Source organism: Stegostoma tigrinum, chromosome 20, assembly GCF_030684315.1.
Source record: "Stegostoma tigrinum isolate sSteTig4 chromosome 20, sSteTig4.hap1, whole genome shotgun sequence".
NCBI classification, from domain to species: domain Eukaryota; kingdom Metazoa; phylum Chordata; class Chondrichthyes; order Orectolobiformes; family Stegostomatidae; genus Stegostoma; species Stegostoma tigrinum.
The window spans coordinates 57,026,844-57,040,129 of record NC_081373.1 but is presented as its reverse complement, the minus strand read 5'-3'; the positions used below and the strand labels follow the sequence as shown (position 1 = coordinate 57,040,129).

The 13,286-nt window shown below is 39.8% G+C and overlaps 1 protein-coding gene across 1 annotated transcript in view; it reads left to right on the top strand.

Moving 5' to 3' along the window:
* tspan15 (tetraspanin 15) overlaps positions 1-10,933 on the top strand; it is a 99,320-nt gene extending 88,387 nt beyond the window's left edge. The window contains exon 8 of the mRNA XM_048551154.2: positions 1,943-10,933. Coding sequence (XP_048407111.1) covers positions 1,943-2,119 — 177 coding nt within the window. The 3' untranslated portion in view covers positions 2,120-10,933. The remainder of the gene's footprint in view (positions 1-1,942) is intronic.
* Positions 10,934-13,286: the final 2,353 nt, after the last annotated feature.

The window sequence follows — 13,286 nt, the reverse complement described above, 5'->3', positions numbered from 1 at the left end:
TGCCTCAAACACAGACAGGCAATTCTCTGACCATATCCGTCACCACTCTCAAATTCTTTCCTCCTCCTTCTGAATTCAACCATTGGAAAACACCTCCACAAGTCACTTGGTGTTGCACTTTCACTCAACTGTCTATTTTTTGACCTTCCATTCACCACGAAAACTCTGCAACTACTGAAGGTGAAAACTTAAAACTGTTAGAGAAATTCAGCAGGGCTGTCTCTCTACAGAGAGAAATAGTTACCATTTCAAGTCTAATTGCTATTCTTTAAAATGGAAGGGAGCTGGAAAATTTGAGATTTTATGCTGTTGACAAGAAGGGAGGGAGCAATAAGTGGAGCAAACATTTGCCGTTTCTGTTTCCAGACAAAAGCCTTAAGCTTTTTCACCCTGGTTGTTTTCCTTGGTATAACACATCTCTGTATCTTTTTATGTTAAGAGAGCAGTTTTGAATGTTTATGACACATCTAGTTTTCATATCTACTCTTGGATCTTTTCGAAATGAAAACAATGTATACCAACCTCTACCCTCAACAAAGTGTCTCCTTAAACCTATGTCCTTCTGTCCTCAGCTCCAACAAAGAGTGCATACAGAGATCATGGATTTTGTCACCAAGATTGAGATTTATCTATTTAGGTACTTCTGATCCCATCCCTTTGCAAACCTACCAACCTCTGCCAAAAGTTTCCTGTCTGTTGCCCTGAATTCAATATGAAGACACAACTCCTAAAACTTCTTTGACATTCTTTCCTCCGTCATATTCTCCCTAAGACCTCATTTTTGTCCAAATTTCAATCATCATAATGTTAGTTTGTGCCTGATTTACTGTTCGATTGCTTGGTGATAATCACAGAATCCTAAGAATTCCTACAGTGTGGAAATACTACATTCAGTCCAACCGGTCCACACCGACCCTCTAAAGAGCATCCCACTGAGACCCAACCCACCACCCTATCCCTTTGTCCTTAAGAGGCAAAGAATTGTTACAGTGCAGAACGAGGCCATTTGACCCATCATGTCTGAACCTACTGTTCAAACAAGCATCATTGCATAGTGCCAATCTTTCTGCATTTGTCCATACCCTTGCTCGCTATATCTCTATGCTAATAAACATCCAATGCCGTCTTGAATACCTCAATTGAATCAGCCTTCACACATTTCCAGGCAATGCATTCCATTTCCTAACTACTCACTGAATTTCTTTCAACAACCTTGCTTCTTTTGCACATCACTTTAAATCTATGCCCTCTAGCTCTTGTTCCTTTTACGAGCAGGAACAGCTTCTACCACTTTCTCCAGTCCGTACATGATTTTGAAGATTTTTAAAGATGTTGTTCAATGGTTAGCACTGATGCTTCACAGCACCGGGAACCTGGGTTCAATTCCACCCTCGGGTGACTGTCTGTGTGGATTTTGCACATTCTCTCCGTGTCTGCGTGGGTTTCCACCCGGTGTTCCGGTTTTCTCCTACAGTCCAAAGATGTGCAGACTATGCAGATCAGTCATGCTATATTGCCCATAGTGTTCAGGGATGTACAGATTAGGTGGGTAACAGGGGAAATGGGTCTGCGTGGGATGCTCTGAGGGTTGTTGTGGATTTGTTGGACTGACGGGCCTGTTTCCACACTTCAGGGATTCTATGATCTTCTATGAACTGTTATACAAACACAGACTGTTACTTAAGCAACTGAACAGAATATTGGACAGATTTGCTCAAACATTTGTGGATACCCGAGTCCAAACCTCCTTACTATGTTAAAAGTACATTGTTATTGTGGTTATCTTTCTAAAATCTCCTCAAACTACTAGGTTTCCTCAGGTAATGCTCTTCTGATTGACTGTAGAAGCCAGTATAAATTATTGTCCAGTGCTGCAGCTTTATAGTGCAATTTTGAATACTTAACTGCCTTTCATTGCTGCTCATTGCTCTCTGTCTTTCAGTTTTTTGGTGTTTTAATAACTTGGCTGTATATCAGCCGGCTGGAAGATATCATCTACGAATACGATGCCATGGATATTGGACTGATGAGTGGACCATCTTACAGACACTATGGAGGTGCAAGCACATCAGGAGCAGGGTGCTGTTGGTGTTTGCCTACTCTTGACGCTGTTGTATGAAATTTGTTGTATGGGATAATTATATCATGTTATAGGTGTCTCAAGGAGCAGCACAGGCTGTAATACAATCCAGGGGTTCCAATAGTGTTTAAAGAGTTTATATTGCAGCAGTTTAAGACAATCTAAGTTGACCAGAAAAAACATTTTGGAACAGAGAGTAAACTGAGCAGTTTTGCGTGGAGATCAGAGATAAGAGTCGGTGTCCAAATTGAAATCCACCTTTTAAGTTTTTGGATTCGGAAGACCAGGGTTGTATTACCAACGTTTTCTGTACGCTCCCTACATTTCGTATTACTTAACGCTCTAAAACTCCCATTCCCATTTAATATACATGATATCTCACTACACTTTTTAAAGGTGCTGTCCTGTGAACAACATATTTTGGTTTCAGGCCAAATATGTCTTGTTTTGTCATGGTGCAACCTTGTATTTTTCTACCTCTCTGTCCTGTTACTGCTCCTTTGAAATAGTATAACTATTCCGAGGTGCAACAGGTACTTCATCCATGTATTTCACCGTCGTAACCCTGAGCGCCATCTTACAAATTGAGACAAGAATTGGAACCATTCTATTTTGCGCATTATGATCATGGGTGAATTGCAGATGTAACCACTCCTTCAGTTGGACTTGTCTCCTCATAACTGTATTCCAACTGTTTTGCACAAACATGGGCTTGTGTAGTTCATTTAAACCAATCTGTGTTCCACAGGTGATCATTCAGGATTTTAGGCTGACACGCAACCTGTTGTCTTTTAATATTTTTTATAGATTTGATTGTAATGTGTATCTAATTGTTAAAAGGATAGACAAGCAATGACTAATTGCAAGGATTTTTGCCAACTACACATGAGAAAAATCCCAGGTATGATTTTTTTTCATCCATTACGTTACAGCTGGTGAGAAACTATTTACAAGTTTATCAGAGGCAAACACAGAGAATTCTGAAGAAACTCAGTACCTCTTGACAGTATCTAAGGAGAGAGAAACAGAGTTAAAGTTTCAAGTCTAGTATGACTCTTCTTTGGAAATAGACTCAAAACATTAACTCTGTGTTTCTCTATCCTCAGATTCTTAAAGATCTGCTGAGATTCTCCAACATTCGCTGTGTTGTTTGATTTCCAGCATCTACAGTATTTTGCCTTTATTCGAAAGTTTATCAAAAGTTTGGTGTGATTTCAAGTTTTCATGGTTTTTTTTGCAAAATTCATTTTCATGCCGCAGAATGAACAGGAGGTGCTCCAGTACCACACTTGCAAGTTTCCAAACAGTCCAATTCACTCAAGGATTTTGGACCCAACAACATTCCAGCAGTAGTACTAAAGACATGAGCTACAGAACTTGCCGCATCCCCAGCTAATGTATTCCAATACAGCTGCAACACAGTTATCCACCCACACAATTTAGAAAATTGCCTAGCTATGTCCTGTACACAAAAAGTAGAACCAATCTAACCAGATGGCACCGTGGCTCAGTGGTTAGCTCTGCCACCTCACAGCGCCAGGGACCCAGGTTCATCCCACCCTTGGGCGCCTGTCTGTGTGGAGTTTGCACATTCTCCCTGTGTCTGAATGGGTTTCCTCGGGTGCTCTGGTTTCCTCCCACAGTCCAAAGATGTGCAGGCTAGATGGGTTGGCCGTGCTAAATTGCCCGTAGTGTTCAGGGGTGTGTAGGCTGGGTTATAGGGGAGTAGGTCTGAGTGGTATGCTCTAAGGGCTGGTGTGGACTTGTTGGGCTGAAGGGACTGTTTCTACACTGTAGGGATTTTTAGAAAAAAGAAATCAACAATTACCATCTCATCTGTCTACTCTTGAATATCAGCAAGTGATGGAAAGAGCCATCAATAGCGCTTTCAAGTGAGCATCGTTGTGGTTGTTGGAAGTCAGTCATCTCAGCACCTGGATGTCATTATAGAAATTCTTCAAGGTAGTGTTATAGACAAAGCAATCTTCAGCTGCTTCATTGCTGACATGTTCTTGACTATAATGTCCAAAGTGGGGCTATTCATTATTGATTACGCACTTAATACCAATCTCGATGATTCACTTACCAAACAAGTGTCTATCCGTTTGCGAGATGGATAGCATTTGGGCTCAGGCTGGTATTTGGCAATTTGCATTCTTGCCAGACAATGACAAATTCCAACCAGAGAGAATCAGACTCTCTGTCCTTGATATTCAATGGCATTACATTGCTGAATCCACCACTGTCAACATCCTGGGATTTATCATTGACCAGAAACTGAAGTGGAGTAGCTATATAAATGCTGTGGCAACAAGAGCAGGTGAGAGGCTGGGACTTAGGAAGCGAGCAACTCATCTCTTGTTTCCTCAAAGCTTTGTCCACCATCATCAAAGCATAACTCGGAAGTGTGATGTAATACTCTCCTCTGACCTGGATATGTGCATCTCCAACAGCATTCAATCTCAATAGCATCAAGGTCAAACTAGTCCATTTGATTGGCATTGTTTCCACATTCACTCTCTGTAACACCAGCACGTACAGTACAGGGACATGGAAAGATAGGGCAGTCGATAACATGGGAATACTACCACCTACATTCTTCATCCCCCCGCCAAACCAAAAGCAGCAGTCCTCTTGACTTTGAACCAAAGTACTGTTCCTTCACCATCACCAGGTCAAAGGTCCTGTGAATCCCTTCTTGTTAGCATTTTGGGCAGACCAAAGACCACATGGATTACAGAAGACAACAGCTCATCACCACCATCTTGTGGGCAGTGAATGCTGAACTAGTTGGTGATGCCCTTATCCTGTGAAAAAATTGAGCAAAATAAAATTGCATATTTCCTTTAACTAAAACATTACACTGTTTAAAGCATTTTCCTGAGACCTATGATTTCAGATTTTATTAAAATTAAATATTAATGGTTTGTAGATTTCTTAAAATTAAATTCCACAGACTGAACAAAATAATGGAAAAATTAAATTCAATATGCTCAAAAGAATAACTGATTATTTTGTTCATTCTTAGAGTTTAGACATTTTCGTACTGATTGACTTAATTTATTTTGCTTATGAGGTATGATCTGACTAACTGTGAGACAGGCATTTTACGACGCTAAGATCTTCCATCATTTTCACCTCTTGCCCACTTCTTTGATCATGAGTCTTCACTGCTGTCTGGGATCCTGCCTCTTCCTGAATACTTCTCTAGCCTCTAATCCACTCTAGATCATTTTATTGACAACTGATCCCCTCACTCACTGTCACCTGTCTCATTTTGAACTTTAAACGGTCTGTTCGTAGAAGCCCAATGTCCAACATGGTCACCAAATTTTCTGAATAAAAGCCCAAACTCCAAATAGCCCATTGCTACCTGTGACGATGCTGTCACTTTAAAAATGTTATTTTGTCCTGGGTATTTTTTTGAACAAAAGTTGTAAAGGCAGAGATGGAAAACTGGCCACTGGAGGTGGCTGAAGTAAACAGCTTGGGAGGTCTTTAACAACAACCACAGCAACAAAAATGGAGAAATTGCTGGAAAAGCTCGGCAGGTCTGGTAGCATCTGTGAAGAAAAATATCAGAGTCAATGTTTCAGGTCCGATGACCCTTCCTCAGAACTCAGTACATTTTTCCAACTGGCCTGAAATTGACCAGGATATTCTCATTGGTGTCTGTTTTACAAGTCATGACAGCCTCTCACGTATGTTTCAGTGCTGCACAATGCAATGTGTTGAAACACTCACTGTGTGTTGCTTAAGCAGAATAGTACCGGAGTTTTATTAACATTGCTGTAATCTCATATCTGCCATAGGGGTAGTGGCATGATGACAGTTATACTTCCACTACCTACATATTTTTGACTCAAATATAAAATCGGCATACCACTGTGTATCTACCCTAAACCAGATGTTCTAACTTTGCTGCATAAAGAAAACAATTTTTAAAACCTGCAAGAACAGTGACAAGCATGATTCTCTAACCAAGCAATAATTAATCTCAGAACTACATCAGATTATATTTTCTTCACTGACTCTTGTGGCCGTAAACATTTCAGTCAGAACAGCAACCTTTTGGACTTCTCTCTGTCCTATCAACTGATTAAATGCAAATGAATCTTAAAGCCATGACCAACACAAATGCGATAGTCAAGAAGGCACAATAACACTTCTTCTCCTTCAGGCGGCTGAGCAAATTTGGCATGTCCATAAGGTCCCTCACCAACTTCTACAGATGCACCATTGAAAGCATGTTGTCCAGGTGCATAACGGCCTGGTATGGCAACTGCTCTGCCCAGGACTGTGAGAAACCAGAGAACGTGGTGTGCATAGCCCAGACCATCACAGAAGCCAACCTTCCATCCATGGACTCTACTTACACGGCTTGCTGCCATGGAACGGCAGCCAACAGCATAAAAGATCTATCACACCCTGGTAGTGATCTCCTACAAGCTGTTCTGTCAGGTAGAAGATACAGAAGCCTGAACACACACACAAGCAAGTTCACAAACAGCTTCTTTCTGGCCTTCAACAGACTGTTGAATGGACTCTAGCCTGAAAAAATTAACCTGCACTGCAACCTGTATGCTTCTAAGTCTTTTTGATCTGTGCATCATTTGCTAGCTGTGATCTACCAGTACTGCTCGTAAAACAAGCTTTTCACTGTATTCCAGTGCAATGTCAATAAATCAGTTGCACTTTACTTGCTGACCAATTCACTGTGCTTTATTTGTTCCCTTCTTTATAAGATAGCTTGTCTTATGGCTTACCAGGAGCAGCATCTTGAGATCCAGCAGTATTCTGTTCAGTGTTGGTGTTACAGTTTCTGTTGCTGCAACCGGCTGGTACATGATCAACAAGTGCCACCCTTTGGATGAGACTTGAAATCAAAGTTCTGTCTACCTGTTCCAATGACTTCAGAGCATGATTAAACTTCCAGAACATTATTGAAAGTAAGTTGAGAGATTTCTCTGATACCATGGGTCAAACTTTCCAACACCACCAAGTGCTGATTATCTTTTCATGAGGACCTCAGTCACTCAACTGAATAAAATATTTAATTTGCTAATTCTATCATCAGCATCCTCTGCAGTACTCCCGCATGTAAATCCTTTGATCCAATGCCTCATTCCATATTAGCGAAAAGAATTCTCTCAGATAATGTTGAAATACAGTGAAGTCAGATTAAATACCTTGGAACTAATGAGTGTATATAACCTAGTAACATTGTAAGTATTTTTAATCAATCTGGTGAGGCTTGAACGTGTATTTTCTAATCCATAGGTAGGGATGCTACTAGAGCCCTCTTAGTGACGTTGTACACTGTGTGTTTCCTCAAACACCAACCCTGACCCCCACACCCCGTGCTCCTTATGGAAGTTACTTCACTGTTAGCAGTAAGTAAAGATAGCTGGGTGATAACAAAGTAAAGGGTTACATTGCAAGAAGTTATGATTGTGCTTCAAATAGCGCCATAGTATCCTGACATTCACAAGGTCCTGACAGCAATCTGATCTGTATCTTCTTCTGCCACAACCTGCTACTGGGCGTGGCTTCCCTAAGTTTATGCTTCCACTGGAGAGCAAGCCTCTGAGCTGCAATGTATTTGTGTCTTACCTGCTCATTACTCAAGAATCATCACCGGTGTCAGTACTCTGCAGTAATTGTGGGCTTCTCTGGACCTAAGATTAAGAACATTTCTCCAGCTGCCACGTCCACCTCCCTTCCCTCTATCATAAATCAAACTTCCCTAAGATTTGTCCTGCCCTAACCCTGAAGTCTGTTGTAGGAGTATAAGTTGTCCACACTGGACTGGATAAATTGGTTAAAATAAATTGTGGAGATTTGGTGGCAGATATTTAAAGAACTACTTCATCACCTTCAATAAAGATACATTTCAGTGAGGAAGAAAGACTAGCAGAAATATATGCCATTCCTGGCTAACTAAGGAAGTGAAGTGTGATATCCAAATGAAACGATGGCATGTGAAAATTAGTGGTAGGCCATAGGACTGGGGAAGCCTTAGCAAGGATTACTAAAAAATTATAAACAGAAATGAGACAACTCAAGACATAAGAATATTAATCCTACAGCTATCCATGGAGTAGATGAACATCAGGCAACAGGAAAAGAGAAATGCTGAATAATCACAGTCACTGAGTACTAGGAAAAATAATGTGACTATAAACTGACAAGTTCACTGATCCTGATGGTTTGCATTTTAAGATCTTAAAAGAAATTTCTCCAAAGATAGTGGCTACATTAGTTGTATACATCTAGAATGGAAATGTAAAACATCATCAAGGAAAAAGAAACAAGATAACTATAACCAGTTAGCCTAACCTCTATCTTAGAAAAAATGTTAGAATAATCATGCATAATACACTGTTGGGGATGATATTAGCATGGGTAGAGGATTGGCTAAGTAACAGAGCATTAGGATAAATGGTCATTTTCAGATTAGCAGCCTATAATCAGTGGAATACTACAAGATCAGGCATGGGGAATCAGCTATTTACAATTTATATTCATGACTCGAATGAAGGGACCAACTGTATTGTAGCTAAAGTTGCTAGCAAAGCAAAGGAAAGTAGGAAAGCAAATTTGGAGGATGCAATGGGATGTCATCAGTTACTTGAGTAGGTAAAAATTCAACAGATAAAATACAATGTAGGAAGATATGAGGTTCACTTTGGCATGAAGAATGGAAAAGCAAGTTGTTGTTTAAATGATGAGAGACTGCAGAATGTTGTGGTATGCAGACATCTGTGTGTTCTTGTATATGAATCATAACAAGCTATCAAGTAATTAGGAAGGCAAAGGGAATGATGGCCTTAATTGAAAGGGGGATGGAGTATACAAGTAGTGAAATCTTACTACAATTGCACAGGGCCCATTCACACATAAATGCATTTTTGCTCACCTAATGGGAGGGATATATTTGCTTTAGAAGTGTTTCAGAGGAAGTCCTCTAGGCTTATCCTGCGATAAAGTAATTGGTTCACGTGGAAAGGTTGAGTCTATACTCATTGGAGTTTAGAAGAATGAGGGGTGATCTTATTAAAATTTCGAAGATTCTGATGGGGCTTAACAAGATAGATGCTGAGTGGATGTTTCCACCCATAGAGCAATCTAGAAGTGGGGGCAAATTTTCAAACTATGGAGTCCCCCATTTAAGACAGATGAAGAATTTGTTTTGCTAGAGTTCATTAGGCTTCAGAATTCTTTAGCTGAGTGCTTTGGAGACTGGGTCATTGAGTATATTTAAGTCTGAATTGGACATAGTTGTGATGGACAAGAGAATCAGAGGTTAGGGGAGGGCAGGCAGAAAATTGGAGTTAAGGCCATAATCAGATCTGCATGACTCCATTAGCTTGTGGAGTAAGCTCTAGGGGCCAAATGACCTCTCACCTCTGTTTGCCATGTTCTATTTCCTGTCCTGAGGCTCAGCCTGACTTGGTACAGCCATAATGTTGCATTTCACTCCAAGATAGCTTCTGATCGCATATCCACAGGGTAACCAAGACTGTGTATATCCGCCTCAATAGATAACAAATTGTGCACTGGCTCAGCTGTTCTGCTGCTGAAATGTTCATCTCTACCTCTAAATCTAGTCCTGTATTCTCCTGGCCAATCTCCCACCTTCCTCACTACAAATTTTAAGCTCATTCAATACTCTGCATAATTCTCACCTCATCTAATTTTTCAAAGATCTTTATTCTTCCAAACATAGATTGGGTTCCTGGCAATGCCTTGATTTTAAAATTCTCATGCTTAGCTGAACTTTGAGAGGCTAAGAGAAATGTTTGATGATTGTTACATTCTGATGTCCCAGCCAATATTTATTGCCCAACTGGTGTCAATGCAGCCGATAAAGTGGTCATTATGGCCTTGCTGTTCATGACACCTTCATGTGTGTTACTTGGCTGTCACAATGTTGCTTTGAAGACTTCACTTCATTTATTGTGAAGCTTTCATAGCAAACTGACATTGTGAAAGCTGCTATACAAATGAAAATTCTTATTCAGCCATTAGACCGTGAGATGGATGGGTGATTAAGTAAACAGTGCAAATTGTACCTACTTTGAATTAAATTGGTGTGTTTCTTAATAGAGTTTTTTAAATTAGGCTTTATTGTTGTAGATATGGGACATCTTTTTGCATGGATTAGATGCAACAGCTGCCTCAGTAAACACTACAGCCTTGCAGTAAGCATAATCTCATTGTTTTGTGCAATACATTGTAATACTTTTTAGCAAACCACAGGCACTGTTGATTGACAGATAGTCTCTATCATCCTCAAAAGCAGTATCTGCTATTAGTTACTTAGCCCTGAGGTATTGCTGAAGTGCCCTGCTGTTGGGTGTGCAAACTTTTCTTGGAGCATTTCATCAGAGCAAAAGTTGTGTTAGGTAAGAGCATTAAGGTTACAGAACAACGGCAAATTGATGGAATTCAGATAACATCTGCCATGATCTAACCAAATTCCTGAACAGGCTCAATGGGTCTCCACTTGTGCCTATATTTCAAATGGTTTTTACAATCTATTCAATACAATATTTTTTTGAAAACTAAATATAAAAATCATTTCAAAATCATTTAGTTTGACAGATAAAACTGACAATTTTGTTCAAAGATTCATCAGATCATTATCTGTCTTTGGTTGCCTTCATGAGTTGCACAATATGAGGAGAGTTTGAACGTTCTGCATCTTCTGCTGTGTTTTTGCTATCCAGTCAGCATATTTAAAATAAAGTTCTGTCAGTCTGCACTATTTTTAAATTATGATTCTGACTACTATTACACAGGCCTTTAAATAATTACTTATGGATAATCTGGTTTTAATGATTTGTGATGTTGAACATTTTAAAATGTTTGTTAAAGATCTAATAAGTTTTATTTCTGTATATACATTTCACAATAAAGTCTGTGTTAATGGCAAAACTTTAATTGTGTGCAGAAAGAGATCATTCCCACTGAGTATGTCATGTCTCACAGTTAGTAACACATCCATGATTGTAGGTTTACACTCAAGCAGTGGCTGGCTCCTCAGTGTCTTGGTAAATTACAGTGATATTAGGTCCCAATGGTAAAGGAGCTGATTTACATGGCTGAGTTTTTGGGTATCATTGTAGACTAATGACATTCAACCATTAAAGAAAACATTGGAGGTGCAAGTTACAGTGCAGTGAATATAGATTCCCAATTGCTAATACTTGAACAGACTGCCTATTGTATTGAATGACCAAATACACTTTCACTGTAAAATATAACAAAAATGTTCATACATTGTTCCAGAACACCCATAGTGACAAAACCTAGACTTAACAACGAATGTGCAATACTGAGTTTATTTCATGTATAGACTTTGTTTTCTAAAGTCTAATCATTTACATGGTCACACATCTGTTACAAGTCAGTGTGTAAGTGTCCTTAGAAGTTTATTTCTGTAAATATAGCCTTTTAATAAACAATAACAGCGAAGTTTGCATGCTGTACCATTTGTAGTTACAAGTTACCCAATATTTAAAGTCAATAAAATGAACTGTTACTCTTGAGAAAAATCCATGTCCATTCTAGTTAGTCTTACTTTTGCATTGAATATGGAAGATTTCATAATCTGTACAGGAGTTCCCTGATTTTCGAATGTGACCTATTACAGGAATGCAATTTTAAAGATCTGACATATGAAAGCAGCCTGTACTTACAAACGTTATTTTACATAGTCTTGAATTGTGTTCTCACGTGTGCAAATCAACTTGTGAATGGACTGAAGAATGGACTGTTATATTTTACCAGCCAGGAGACTGCATCCATCCTCAAACTTTCTTCACAGGGAGTGCAGCTGTCAACCACATTTCAGCAAAGTGCATCTGCTTCCTTTTTTGTAGACCACTTCCACATAATACCTTTATAAACAAGGTAGCATACTTTGCTAAAACTTTGGAGTAGATAGAACTGGTGTGAGAAAGCAGAATTTATCATTACTCTGACTCTCCCACTCAAGTATTGATTAAAATACATAGAAGCAAAGCTAGACACACTCTCTGAACTATTACATATCCTCATTCAATTAGTGTTAACATCCAAATAAACCCAACTGGTTACCCTTGCTGCATTAGGGTTGCTTCAAGATTTGTTAATCGACATTACGCTGCATGGTGCCTTTATCAATGGTATTGTGGAAAGAGGACATTCAGCCCGTTGGGTACATACTGCACTCCAAAGAGCATTCCACCCCCATCCCACCTCTGTAACCCCACAATTACCATGGCCAATCCATCTAACCTGCACATCTTTGGACTGTGGGAGGAAACCGAAACATCTGGAGGAAACGCATGCAGACACAGACAAAATGTGCAAACTCCATTAAGACAGTTGCCCAAGACTGGAATCAAACCTGGATCCCTGGTAATGTGAGGCAGCAGCGCTAACCACTGTGTCACCATACTGCCCTAAATGTACCTTGACAATGGCATTGTTGTCACTGGTTTTTCTCATAACAAGTGAAAACTGTTTCTTGCTCTGCACCCCAATGACACTGCACATGCTCTGCAGTGAACTTGCATAAAGGTTCAGACTCTGGTAACAAACAAGGTAAGAGCTTTGTTAGGTACTTACCAAAACCAACAAATCAAACACTGTTTTTACAGCTGTTAGTTGCTGTATCTCAACTATGACTCTTACCTTGCCAGGATCAGGCCAAAGCCATTTTACTGTCATATATAACCCAAGTGCTTGATTTCAGCATCTTCAATTACTTCTTGTTTAGCTTCAGGTTCATCTGGTAGCTCTGTAGAGCAAGTACATTAGATTCTGATCATGGTTTGCATTGGCTTCTTCCATCATGTCTCCACATCCATAGACTAACAGAACACTTCTATACCAAAGAGATCACTGATAATCTCATACTGTCTGCACTGATACTCTTCTGAGCAGTGAAGATGCCACATGGCACATCCAAGATCTACATTCTGAAACTGCATCCAGTAAGTGGTCAGAAAACTACCGCTTTCATCCAACGTCATTTGCCGGTATTCATCCTTTGCATCAATGGTAGTAAAGACCTTTGGAGACAGAAAAGACCGCAGATGCTGGAAGCTAGAGTCAATAAATGTGCAGCTGGTAAAAGCACAGCAGGTCAGGCAGCATCAGACTAGGAATGTCAAAGTTTCGGGCTTGAACGCTTTGTCAGGGCTGGAGAGGGGGA